The sequence below is a fragment of the Etheostoma spectabile genome, chromosome 3 (genome assembly GCF_008692095.1).
Source record: "Etheostoma spectabile isolate EspeVRDwgs_2016 chromosome 3, UIUC_Espe_1.0, whole genome shotgun sequence".
Classification (NCBI taxonomy): Eukaryota; Metazoa; Chordata; class Actinopteri; order Perciformes; family Percidae; genus Etheostoma; species Etheostoma spectabile.
This window is the reverse complement of record NC_045735.1, coordinates 18,960,666-18,974,911: the sequence shown is the minus strand read 5'-3', so window position 1 is coordinate 18,974,911 and position 14,246 is coordinate 18,960,666. Positions and strand designations below refer to the sequence as shown.

The window sequence follows — 14,246 nt, the reverse complement described above, 5'->3', positions numbered from 1 at the left end:
GCTCTAATACACTGAGACAGTTTTTGTTTTTTCTTCTCCTCATCTAAAGTGTCACACAGTGCAGCAGGGAGCAGCACAGCCCGGGCAGGTGGGAACAGCATCCACAACACACAGGCAGTAAGAGCTGGGTACCGAATTTAGTACTTTTTTTAGGCACATAAAAATGCCTCGTCATTGAGTATGAATGCTCAATACCTAAGGATTAAACCTCATCCGTGTCAGTGAGCCAATAAGCATGGAGCATGATTCTATCAGAATCAGAATCAAAATCAGCTTTATTTGCCAGGTATGAGGACACATACAAGGAATTTTTGCTTTGGATCATCATTGCTCACGATGCGCTTACACATACCAAACCAAGATCCAATAATGGTTGTGAGTGGCCGTCTAACGTTACACGTCATAGAGGCAGGCAGGAAAAACTCTGCGTTACACTGAGGAGTAGTAGGAGTTGAAGAAAAAAAAAAGATCCGATTTGTTCAAATAGGTACTGAAAAAAGTATTCAGGAACAGGTATCGGTTGAAAATGTTTGAATGATACCAAATCCTACAGGCAATCTGCTCCTGTCTGTGTGTGTGCATGGATGGATATTTGTGTTGATTTGTGCGGTCGGGGGTCTGACGGATCCCTGACTCCATCTTTTAGCGGGGTACTGTATTGATGCAAGAAGCCATGCCAGGGTTACTGAAGAGACAGAGAGCGGAAAGCGAGCGCCTTATTCAACCTACCTGTGATGTTGACGTCCACGATGCCGGTGCGAGTCCCGATGCTGTTGGTGGCGTCGCAGACGTACGTGCCGGCCAGGTCGTAGGTCACCGGTCCTTTGAAGAAAAGGGTGTTGTTCTTGATCTCCACATTACTGGGCAGGGAGCCGTTCAAGCTGTGGTGAGAGAGAGAGAGAGAGAGAGAGAGAGAGAGAGAGAGAGAGAGAGAGAGAGGGAGAGGGAGAGGGGAAATAATACAGACACCATGAAAAAGGCAGCATTACACCAAACCACAGCAGAAAAAATAAATAAAATCCTTCTCCCCGGAGCAGCAAAGCAATTCAAAGCGCATAAAAATACAGTCTCTAGTGCCAAACAAACCTGGATATGTGTGTGTGTGAGGGTGAGATAAATACCAGGAATGTTTGACAGCGCTATATTTCAGCCATCATCCATCAAGTCCAAACTAAATTATGAGGACAGGGAATCCCAGCAGGTCCAAGCAGGTAAGACAAAGTTGATGCCTTAGGACACAGGCCTGTACGGTATGTGGAATACATAACAGACAGTAGTGGGAGGAGGGAGGGGGGCGGTGAAACGGGGGCTTCTTTCCTCAGCCACGGCACAGCTCACATGGCTGGACTCAAAACACAGGGGAGCTGTCATGGGAGGCAGCTGATCAAGTGATAAATGCAGAATCTACCAAAATGCTGGGCTGTCAATGAGAACTGGAGCCTGGGTCTCCTGCCTGGGGTGTTTGTCTTCATGGCTGGCTGTCTCTACCGTGTTCAGACTCGCTCAGGTGCTTTGATCAGGTCAGCACACTTGGACACAGATCATGAGTCCACCCACCCTCGGTTCTATCGTTCGTGGGGCTCTTTTTCACCGAGCCCACAGGCTGAGGAAAGGCATCAGGTTTCGGGACAATTAGCCGTTTCCTGTTGCCATCACCTGGATCGGCTTCATCAGCTGCTCTGAATAGATTTAGCTTAAGGCAAGCTACAAACGCAACTGTGATGACATCAAATAGCTCTCCGGGCTGACTTTGGTGAGCTGCTGGGTGTAGGTGACATTGGTTTCTGTAAACAATGAGTATGTTTACATGGACACTAATACACCACTATTATTCTGAATATGATAATATTCCAAATTTGGTAAAGGTCGTGTAAAGGCGTATTGTGATATTCCGAATAAGGCCTTTCTCTAAATTTAGCATTTTCCTATTAAAACATGTGGGATATGCTGGTATTATTTAGGTTTTAGAATAATTCTATGGGCATGTATACAGCACATTTGGAATATGGGTCTCAATAAAGGGTTTTAACGGCAGTTTGTAGGGTCTGTCGGTACACGATCCGTCCTGCCTGCACGATCCGTTCTGCGCATGTGCAATTTGTGCAGATGATAAACATGATGTGCGAGGAATTACCAGGGATTTACGACACTGCACAATCCGTTCCACAGTAGCGGTCTGCTTTTAGCCTCTACCGGAAGGCTAACGTTAGTTTAGCTAACAATTAATTCGGCTAACAGCTTGCTGAGACATTAAAGACCCACAAACACAATATATATATATATATACACTCACCGGCCACTTTATTAGGTACCCCATGCTAGTAACGGGTTGGACCCCCTTTGCCTTCAGAACTGCCTCAATTCTTCGTGGCATAGATTCAACAAGGTGCTGGAAGCATTCCTCAGGGAGTTTGGTCCATATTGACATGATGGCATCACACAGTTGCCGCAGATTTGTCGGCTGCACATCCATGATGCGAATCTCCCGTTCCACCACATCCCAAAGATGCTCTATTGGATTGAGATCTGGTGACTGTGGAGGCCTTTTGAGTACAGCGAACTCATTGTCATGTTCAAGAAACCAGTCTGTGATGTTTTCCAGCTTTATGACATGGCGCATTATCCTGCTGAAAGTAGCCATCAGAAGTTGGGTACATTATGGTCATAAAGGGATGGACATGGTCAGCAACATACTCAGGTAGGCTGTGGCGTTGGCAACGATGCTCAATTGGTACCAAGGGGCCCAAAGAGTGCCAAGAAAATATTCCCCACACCATGACACCACCACCACCAGCCTGAACCGTTGATACAAGGCAGGATGGATCCATGCTTTTATGTTTTAGACGCAAATTCTGACCCTACCATCCGACTGTCGCAGCAGAAATCGAGACTCATCAGACCAGGCAACGTTTTTCCAATCTTCTATTGTCTATTTCGATGAGCTTGTGCAAATTGTAGTCTCAGTTTCCTGTTCTTAGCTGAAGGAGTGGCACCCGATGTGGTCTTCTGCTGCTGTAGCCCATCTGCTTCAAAGTTCGACGTACTGTGCGTTCAGAGAGGCTCTTCTGCCACCTTGGTTGTAAAAGGTGGTTATTTGATCACTGTTTCCCTTCTATCAGCTCGAACCAGTCTGGCCATTCTCCTCTGACCTCTGGCATCAACAAGGCATTTCCGCCCACAGAACTGCCGCTCACTGGATTTTTTTCTTTTTCGGACCATTCTCTGTAAACCCTAGAGATGGTTGTGCGTGAAAATCCCCGTAGATTAGCAGTTTCTGAAATACTCAGACCAGCCCTTCTGGCACCAACAATCATGCCACGTTCAAAGCACTCAAATCACCTTTCTTCCCCATACTGATGCTCGGTTTGAACTGCAGGAGATTCTCTTGACCATGTCTACATGCCTAAATGCACTGAGTTGCCGCCATGTGATTGGCTGCTTAGAAATTAAGTGTTAACGAGCAGTTGGACAGGTGTACCTAATAAGTGGCCGGTGAGTGGGATATATAAAAGTGGTTACGTCAGTTCTACATTACTGTGCTCAATTTAAAAAACAATCACTTAATACTTGTTTTTATTATTAGTGTAAAGTCTTAATTTAAATGTAGCTGCATTTCCCCGGTTTAGTTTTAGTAAAGTTATTGTAAACTAATCAAAGCTAGCGGTTAGCCGGGGAAACTAAAGCAGTGGAGGCTAACCGTCCTGTTAATACATCCATGATGCAACGGCTAACTGCTACAAATATGACAGATTGTGTACTGGGTGTATTAGCTAAGAGAACTGTTAGCCTCTACCGGAAGCTGACTCTAGTTTAGCTAACACTATTTCGTCAAAAGGCTGACTGTTCAATTCAGCCTAAAATACAAATAAAGTAAACGCGTAACAGCTGTTATATATTTAAACAGTTATTTTAAGTTTTGAGGGTCTTATACATGCTGTCTCAGCTAGTGGTTAGCCGAATTAGCTGTTAGCTAAACTAACGTCGTTAGCTTTCCGATGGAGGCGAACAGACTTTCTTTAACTGTCTATGCGAACATCTCGCACATGCGCAGAGCGGATCGGGCAGGCAGGACGGATCGTGTACCGACAGGGTCTCTCTCTGTTAATGGCTTATGGTCAGCTCTGTGCGTTGCTATGGTTGCCGTACACAAACCGACCAGCCAACAGTTTGCAGGGCTTTGGTAGTGATGCACGGCCAAAAGAAAAGTCGGAAGCAGAAACACAGCTACTTTTTAACATTAAAAAACTTGAATCGCAACAGGTTTTTTGATATGCGCACACATTATAAATCGTTCATTTTCGGGAAGGTGGGTGAAGAAATGAAAGAGTGAGGCTGTGTTCCCACACGGTCCATTACCAGAGGAAAACTTTGAAAAAAAATCCTATGTCTGCATCGCTGCATGTAAACGGGAACATTAGTGGAATATTCATTTTCATTAGCAATGTAAACAGCTTAGTCGGAATATGGTCTTTTGTTCGAAATAAGGGAAAAACCCAAATATTATGTGCATGTAAACGCAGTCAAAGAGCTCCCTCGTTCACTCATGGGCTTGCTCTCTGTCGGAGAAACACTTTGAGATCTGCTGGTGTGCGAGAACATTAAAAACAATGTAATGCTCCATTTATTACAAGCCGGAGAGAAACTAAATGAAATCACAGAGAGGCAACACAATTAGGTCTTGCACTAACAATGGCCACACATCAGGCACTTGAGCTGCACTAAACAGGCTTTCAACAAGATTCTTCAGAGACGGGGAGGAACGACACAGCGACAAGCTATTTGTTAATTAATCTATCATAAAATGCCAATTATAAACATCTGGTCCCTATGTCATGTTAGGGAGCAAATTTCTTTCAGGATAAAATCTTACACTACTGCATAATAAGTAGTAGCATTAGAGTTATGGTGGAGTTATTTTTTATTGGATACCTCGCAACGGAGCTGCAGACAAGCATCAATGCAGTGCCTAATGATTCAATAATCAGTTACCTCGTGAGCCTCTAGCCGATGCTGAGTGCTGCAAAGCCCAATTGATTTGGAAAGGCGGGTAAACTGCAATTCACCACAGATTCCGAGGTGACCAGAGCATTGTTTGAGACATCTAAGTATGTGTGTGTGTGTGTGTGTGTGTGTGTGTGTGTTTGTGTGGGGAGCCTGTGGGGCAGTCAAATGAAAAGCTTGTTGTGATTGTGTGGTCGGGGGCATTAAACTTGAATGCAGAACAACAGATTGTACATTAAGGGTGTCACGATTCTCCAAATCCACGACTCAACTTAAATTTGGCTTTTAAGGTCACGATTCAATTTCCTTTTTTGATTTTAAATAATATTTTTTTCAACAGTGATGGCACTGCCACAATATAAGCTGCCAGATGGCAGAAGGGTACTTACTAGAGTAGTTTACAAAGCACACTTGAATGCACCATGAGTTTATCGAGATGCACATCAACACACCATGGAGTCCAGTCAGAGCCCACATGCTTTACTGTTGGTTGTTTGTTGGCATCACTCACTCACAGGGAAGGCAAAATATTGCCACGCCATTGAGGGAAATTCCCAGTTCTGTTGTTTCTCCTTTATTTTCCATTGACTTCCGGCAGTGGCCATGGTTTGTGGAATAGTCAAGCTTCAGACAAACTTCACCATATGTCTTTATTTTGATCTCTTCGTCTGTATTTTTAGACCTGATTATGAATAACAATCAGATTTTACATTAGAGCCTTCAAGCATGTATAGTAGGGGTGTCACACTTCAATCAAAATGTGCTTTTGATTTTGACTATCCAAGTACTAAAAACTGGATCGGCGATTCCATCAGTATATTTTTCACTCTCCAACCCTGCCTAATTGCACACGTCTTGAAGAAACGGGTGAAAAATGGTAGCATGCAGCTAAAGACACAGCGTAACGTTAACTTACCAGCTGGTAGCAGCCACCCACTGACACAGCGTTATGTTAGTTGACCGTCTGGTAGATTGCAGCTAAAGACACAGGGTAACGTTAGCTTACCGTCTACAGTGTGTCTTTAGCTGCCTTCTACCAGCCGGTAAGCTAACGTTACCCTGTGTCTTTAGCTGCAAGCTACCAGACGGTCAACTAACATAACGCTGTGTCAGTGGGTGGCTGCTACCAGCTGGTAAGTTAACATGTGTTAGCTGTACTCCGTTGCTCTTAGCTGATGTTTTACGCATGCAACCGGTTAGCTAACGTTACCCTGTGTCTTTAGCTGCATGCTAACCGTCTGTAAGCTAACGTTACCCTGTGCCTTTAGCTGCCTGCTACCAGCCTGTAAGCTAATATTACCCTGTGTCTTTAGCTGCATGCTAACAGCCTGTAAGCTAACATTACGCTGTGTCTTTAGTTGAAAGCTACCATCCTGTAAGCTAATGTTACCCCGTGTCTTTAGCTGCTTGCTACCAGCCAAAAAAGCTAACATTATGCTTTGTTTTTAGCTGCATGCTACCAGCCAATAAGCTAATACTACCCTGTGTCTTTAGCTGCCTGCCAAAACACAAAACTAACTACACGAGTAGCATGAAAGAACAGCATCTTTAACCAAAGAGCCGTCTATTTACAGTAGATGGCCTCAAAGTGTTCTTACATTCATGCATAATATTTATTGTAAGGTTTCAGTGTCTTTCAGGAGCCACAGACAACTTTAGTATATTTTATATATAATTTAAAGGGGAAATAATTAATCTGTGAGTTTCAACCACAGCTATGGGTAGATTGAAGCATCAGTTCCCTAGGGGAGTTGGGAATCGACTGCAGTGGATAACAAAATCACGTTTTCACTAGCGATAATAGAATTCAATAGTCTCTGAGGTGTCGACTGCAATATGGGTGAAGAGTATATGTTTTCTATGTATAATTCATTGATGATTCATGATATGGAGGAAGATGGGCTGGAAATGTTTCGAGTATGTACCAACTATAAAGTGTATATAAAAACTATAGCAAAATAAGTAATTGAGGGGTCTGTAATCATTAACAATTCTTCCGCCCTTCTTTCCCCCACATAGCATTCTTGTGCCCACTGAAAACTAAAGTATGCACTAAAAACATACTCAACAAATGTGTAAGGCGAGTGAAGAATCCCCTACAAGCAAACATTTCAAAAACAAACAAAGTTTAAACAGGGCGTTCTTTCTTTAGTCTAGTCTCTGCTATTTCAGTGCATCTCCCCATTAACCCATTTTGAGAAATAGCTCTGGCATTGTGTTCTTAGAAGAAGAAGAAAAAAAATCAAAGATTCTTTCTTCAAGGACCGTGTTCCCGCCAAGGCTTTTGCACACTCCACACAATGCAGGGGAACAGAGAAAATGTGAAAAAAAATGAATGCAGATAGTAAAAAAGTGAAGATTATTTCAATTATAGCTTCTACAATGAGCCAAATGAATCAGAAAACAAACAATACAATCCGATCCCATGATCCCATGGGATTAGATAAATACTAGATACCATAGATTGTCTGTGTAATTAATGTGGATCTGTATCAGAGACATTACTATTTATTGGAGTTGGCGTCACCTCTTGTGTTTGTGTGTGCGTGTGTGTGTGTGTGTGTGTGTGTGTGTGTGTGGGGGGGGGGGGGGACCACCCTTCTAAATACATTGAGGGTCAAGGTGATACCAAATTCAGGAAATAATTAAGTTGATCATAATGATAAGTTATACCAGAAAAAATAATACTAACATGTAAGTAAGAGCGATCACCAAGACTTATAAATGAAATATTATCAAACTGATTTGAAAGTGGGGGGGTAGGACACATATGGGATTTCTGCTGGGATTTGAATCACACCCTAGTGTGTGTGTTTTTGTGTGTGTGTGTGTGTGGTGACAAGTTTGATGCAATTCTGCCGGCCTGCTCCGGATCCTTCCGTCACAGCCTTGTGCCGACCTCCACACTAGAGCCCAGGGGAACCTTCACAACACATTTGGCATCTCATTTTTAGTGCAGCAACGGCCGTCCCCTCCTATCTGTCAGCACAGTGCCCTCGTCTTCCTAGATCACATCTCTTCGCCCTCCTCCTCCTCTTTTCTCCCTATCTCCCTAAATCTCCCGTTGCCTTTGATGGGAAAAAAAAAAAAATCAAACCAAGCAGGTCAAACCTTCTCTATCTTGTCGTCTTTGTTTGGTGCTGCTGCGTGGACACCAGCGTCTCTGCCCTGAGAGCTGAATCTATGCATAAAAAAAGGGTAAAACAACTCCCCATGCCTCATTAAAATCCAACAGAGGTCCGTAGAGTAGATACAATGAGGGCACAATGGTCTATTAATCCACATCCACTCGTGTCAAGTGACATATTTCTCAGCCCAGTCTCTGTCGAGCAATTACATGACAAATTGCTACATTTATCTCTCAATTTCCCCGTGTAATGCTGTAATTTCAAACTGCGATACGCTCGCGAACATTGCTTTATATTCAAAGAGCAGCACCGCCCTTTCCTGTGTTTTTTGTTGTTGTTGTTATTTTGAATCTGACATCAGAACGAAGAATTGGATCAGTGCAAATTACTGCAAACGACTGCATTCTAGTCCTTCCATATCTCTGTGTATACAGTATGTAACCTACATCAATTCCGTATGACCGACGTTCACGCAATTACTCAAAGCGGATCAAACCCGGGAGTGCCCGAGGCCTTGACAACATTTGTCTGAATTTCTTTTACTTTCTTCTTTCATGTATTTACAGCGATAGTCTCCGAGGCGAAGACACTGATGTCAGCCCCGCGGTGTGCTGGCCTAATCCACGGCTCCCATGCTGCAGCCCTGTCCTCCGTGTGTGTCAGAGAACGAGCCGCTGCCTTCTGCGCCCTCCAGAGAACACAACAGCGCCAACAGTGACGCTGTCTTACCCCACTAACTGCATGCTGGTCCTTCCGACTTCAAAGCAAAAGCCAAAAAGCAAGGCAAAGTGTGTTCTGTTTGCATTTATCTTCCAGTATCTGTGACCATCAGGCAGATAGGGGTGTGTGTGTGTGTGTGTGTGTGTGTGTGTGTGTGTGTGTGTGTGTGTGTGTGTGTGTGTAACCGTAATGGGACCATTGTGCTCTGCCTTGGGCACAAGTCTTATCTTCATTACACGTAAATACACGCAGACACATTTCTGGACAGGATGAAGGTAGCGGGTGTGTTTTTATCTTTGAAGATTACTGTCTTGTATAGTGTGTATATATATATATATATATATATATATATATATATGTCTTGGCTATTTGAATGGGCCATTCTATGAAATTGCCTGCCTGTGCTTGAGCAAGCCCTGCTAAAGAAAATAATGTTTATTTCACTCCGAGAAACAACAAGGTGAGAGAAGCAACACGTAGCGATGCTGCCTTAAGGGGTTTTGCTAGGGTTTAGTCCAACTCACAGTTTCCACTGGTAGATGGTGACAGGGGGGTTGGCGTCAGCCCTGCAGGTCAGCTGAACATTCTGACGATTCAGGAACCAGTTTCCATCAAAGTCCTCGATCTTCACCTCGGGTTCGTCTGCAAGGAAGGCACACTGGAGTCACTTCATGCCCAAAAACACTGGTGTGTTCCTGAAGAAACTTAACTACTGCAACAAAACATATGAACAATGTCTCCAGAACACTTTTAGCTTTACCACTTGTTTTTTACATTGCTGTAGTTAGGGGGGGAAATAAATAAATGAGTATAAATAGCATCCAACATCCAACAGTGCAAGACTCATTCCACCAAGATGCACCACAGAGCGCCACAGGAAGTCATGCCCGCCTGTGGCCAATCAAACTCTTTAACTCCTCCATCAAGAGTGTCAGTGACTGGGAGGCCCTGGGATAGTTTATAATTATGTGTTCATTAGTCGTATCTTCGACTGTGCAATATGGTGGGCAATACTTTATGTTAAAACTGCAAGAACAATTCAACTGTGCAATACTTTACATTAATGGATTATTTTATACCACAAACAGATCCAATCTCTCAGCACTATTATCATGTAGATGGTTTACACTGTTGTATATAGTCCAGCCTTTGACAGATTTTATATCTCTATTTTTACATATATATTGATGCTATGCATTTTAGCATTATTTATATATATCTTTTAAATTTTTATACAATTTTTCTTATAATGTCTCTATATATTTATACTCAAGAATGGAGTATATGTAACACATTTAACTTTCCCCTCTAGGATCAATCGAGTATTTTAGTTAAGTGATTGATAACACACACACCTGTAAGATAGTTGCACAGAAGAATGAAGTGTAACCAAAACTCATACTTCTCATTCTTAACATACTTTCAGCACAAGATTGATTAAAGAGGCCATGTTGCAGTATTGGTTTTAGTCAATTATTAGAGTCTGGTGCATACTCGGCAGCTATTTTTATCAGGAAACAAAACCATGATGCATGAGATCAGGAAATCCAGTTTCCAGAGAATACGTTCCAACCTAAAAGTAAAACAGCAACAAGTGATTTTTTTTTTTTTTTTGTTCAAATCTGAATAAAAAGCAGATTCTTACACTGCACGTTGAGCACCACGCTGTCTGTGATCCTCTCGTTTCGGTACGTCACGATGCACGTCAGCTTCTGCTTGTGGGTCTCGCGGCTCGGCACCACCACGTAGTTGCTACGCACCGTCACCGTCCCGTTTTGGTTGTGAGTCTCCTGGAACGTGGCTTCGCCCTTCAACCTGGTGTCCCATTTGATCACGCTCGGCGGCTTCCCGTTGGCCGACACACACGTGGCGACAGTCATCTTGCGTTTGCTGGCCCTGGCCACGATGGTGGGCGTCGTCAGAGTCATGCGTGTCATGGGCCGAGCTGTGCAGAGGAATAAAAATAATGAATACTAATAAAAAATAATCACTAAATACAACCCACTACACAGAACTTATAACTTATCCCTGTTACATAATGTTCCTATTCTTATTCAGTCAGTCAGTTTTTAGCTTATTATGTTTGTGTTTTATAGTCATAGTCAATATTTGATCATCATCTACTGCACTGTCCAATCCCTGCACGGTTCACTTTTTCCCTTTTGCACTATCATTACACACGGTATACAATAGTATCTCACATTATTATGGTCATTGCATTTCTGTGAGTGATTTTTAATTTTAATTTATGTGTGATATATATGTGTATATGTCTGATATACTGTATGTGTGTATATGTGTTTGTTGCATGCTATGGTTGTCTTGCTACTGAATGCCTAAAATTTCCTTTGGGATGAATAAAGTATCTATCTATCTATCTATCTATCTATCTATCTATCTATCTATCTATCATCTATGCTGCCTTGCCTATCTATCTATCTATCTATCTATCTATCTATCTATCTATCTATCTATCTATCTATCTACAATGTAATTCAAGCTTGTTGAACAGAGAGCCTGTGTTTGGTGTCTAATTGTGTCTACTTCACCTACAATCAGCTTTTCAAAGTAAATTAAACTAAGGGGATGAGAGATGACAACATTGTTTTGGAACTTTTCCTTCTTTCCTTGCTCAAAGCCAAAGCAGTTTGTCAAGGCTTACGCAGACATAGAACCCACTTTGGCTACCCAAATGCACAGTCATCCAATTTGAATCCTTTGCGAGTTGCCAATTAGCACTCTACTTTTAGTACATCTAAAGGCCGGCTCGAGCCTGAGCACTACTGAAAGAGATGAAGAGGCGTCTTTAAACGCTGCCGCTTGGTTATCTGCTCGCAGGTTCCTGACGTTCACTGAGCCGCAGAAAGAAAGCCTAAAAAGACCTGGGAGGCTCCGTGACACAAAACGGGGACTAGGGGGCTGAGAAGATGCTCTGGCAACCGGGACTACTTAAGCCAAGTGTTTTTTTTTTTTCTTTTACTGGGACTTAATGGAAAAACACACCAACACTTAATTTCTAATTAGATCTCTAATCAGAGTCAGCACACAACCTTTTCAAATGCTGCCTCTTGCCAAGATAAACTACGTCTTAGGCACTCATTATTTCAACCCACACAAAATGAGATTATTCATGCCAAATTACCCACTCTGAAGTGGCCTTATTGATTTCTGTCCCACCTGCCATTTTTATTGACTGCGCTCTGCAGCCTCTTCCTGTTTTATAAAAACCACATCTGGGACTGGTGTTAAACGGCACGTCACCCCAATCATCGCATCGGGAAATCCTCAAAAACGATTTTCACTTCAACTTTGAATGAGTACGCATAACAAGGTCCTCAGTGGAATGAGCGAGACTCAGCAATGATGCAATGGTTGGCGGTGCTGTTCACCAATCACAGATTTATTTTTTTATTTTTTTACTGTTAACAGCGTGATTTTGCAGCCGCATTAGGAAACTCAGAAACAGCATCTGCTTTTTAACCCTCCTGTTGTCCTCGGGTCAAATCTGACCCGTTTAAAAAATGTCTATATCTGGAATATGAGTTTCTTTTTAACCAAATTACCACAAAAAATGGATTGGATTCCTTACAACGCTCGTTCCAAATACAATTGATCACTTTCCCTCCTCTGATCTTAACTGTTAGTCAAAATAACTCAAAATTTCTGCTTTTTTATTTCAAATATTAGGTATAATTCTATATAAATGAGGGTTATTGACCATGGATTCCAAAAACTAGTAAAGTGGTGTTTGTGAAAACTAAAAAAAGTCTGAAAAAAGGGATGAAAATGTCAGATTTTTGTCCGTTTTTCACCCTGGAGGACAACACAAGGGTTAAACGTTCCGAAAAAAACTCAAAGTACTTTACAACAAAGCCTCTGGCAATGTAACCTTGAAGAGCTGTAAAGTGTGTTGTCTTCGCCTCCAACTTAAAAAGGAAGATGGTGGTTTGACCGAGTGTTATCTGATTCAAAATGTCTCTTTTCCGCCTAAAGTTGAAGAAAAACCAAATCGGGGTGACACATTTATCACCTTCTGACTTCTCTTCAGGCCAGCGATAACACGTTAAAGGAAAGAACTCCATGGGCCCTATTTTAACTAAAAAAACACGCATGGCACAGGTGCATTTTGGGAGTGTCCGAATCCACTTTTGCTAGTTTGATGGCAGAAAAACGGGTCCATACGCCAAGCACATGGTTTAACATGGTTGGACTTAGTGTCTTCATTAATTCATAGGTGTGTTTTGGGCGTAAAATGCAATAAACCAATCAGAGTGTCATCTCCCATTTCCTTTAACAGCCACACGCCTTTGCACCTTGGCGCATTGCGATTATGATGGCGGATTGGCACCGTCATATTTTTATTTTTAATCTTTTGCATGCTTTGTGCTGCTGCGCTTCCCTTTGGGTGTAACAAGCATAGTGTGTGTGCTATGCATGAGCCTAGGCACATAATACTAACGCGTTGTTAAAAATAACAATGAAATGCTGCGTTATTGACTTTGGACCAGGTTTTTGGTGGTCAACCGTGCGATCACTTCCCGCTGCCTCAAGATAGCAATACGCCAAGAATTCCCCTGAACACACCTCCCTGTAAGACCAGCACGCCCATGGGTGCACAGATAGGCGCAGGTGCATTTGCTATTCAAACAACGCAGGGGCTGGAAGGGAAATTACCAACTGCGTCAGTCTTAAAATAGAAAAGACACTTGGCACTGCGCCGGGTGTGAAATAGGGCCAATTAACTGATGCTAAGATGTAAAACCTGTTTTTTTGTTCCCTTTTTTTGTTGCTGTCTCAAAACACATCGATATATTCACCGTGACCATTACACATCTGTTCGATCATGATCCATGTGTTCAACGTGTGGAAGCTTGACAAGGTACAATATTGGCTGACGAAGGCACATGCAAACCTGGGTATTAAAGTAATCGGGTTGTGCCATGAATTTTCTGATTTTACAGTCAATGTGCAGTCAAAACCCTGCGTCTCCAAATCTGGTGATTTTGAATTTTTAAAACATACGGACGGATTAATTATTCACTTACAGGTTGAGACAATGATTTCACTTCTTTAGCTAAACAGAACTAAGATTAGATTTCTGAGATTTGTTTTCCAGTTTTACCTTTTAACCCTCATGTTGTCTTTGGGTCAAATGTGACCAGTTTTCAAAGATTTTTTTGTTAATATCCAAAATAAAGGAAGTCGAAATACAGGTGAAAAATGTTGGAAAAAGAAAAAAAGAAATTACAAAAAGTTCATAAAAAAGCAATAAAAACGTTGATAAGGGGAAAAATGTTTCTCATGGTTAAAGGGAGGACGACACAAGGGTTAAAATACAGCTGTTGGGGCTTTAAACAGACTAAAACCTGACTAGCAATCTCCAAAAGTGTAACATTT

General features: G+C 42.3%; 1 protein-coding gene and 1 long non-coding RNA gene across 4 annotated transcripts in view; one reads left to right on the top strand and one right to left on the bottom strand.

The window, feature by feature from the left end:
* nectin1b (nectin cell adhesion molecule 1b) overlaps nt 1-14,246 on the bottom strand; it is a 208,161-nt gene that overhangs the window by 129,113 nt on the left and 64,802 nt on the right. For all 3 annotated transcript variants that reach the window (XM_032505986.1, XM_032505995.1, XM_032505978.1), the window contains exons 3-5: nt 10,495-10,794; nt 9,374-9,491; nt 730-881 (exon numbers count right to left, since the gene is read on the bottom strand). In XM_032505986.1, the coding sequence (XP_032361877.1) occupies nt 730-881; nt 9,374-9,491; nt 10,495-10,794 (570 nt within the window). The remainder of the gene's footprint in view (nt 1-729; nt 882-9,373; nt 9,492-10,494; nt 10,795-14,246) is intronic.
* The window catches only part of LOC116673846 (uncharacterized), a 352,638-nt gene that overhangs the window by 292,461 nt on the left and 45,931 nt on the right, over nt 1-14,246 (top strand). The gene's annotated exons all lie outside the window — the stretch shown is intronic.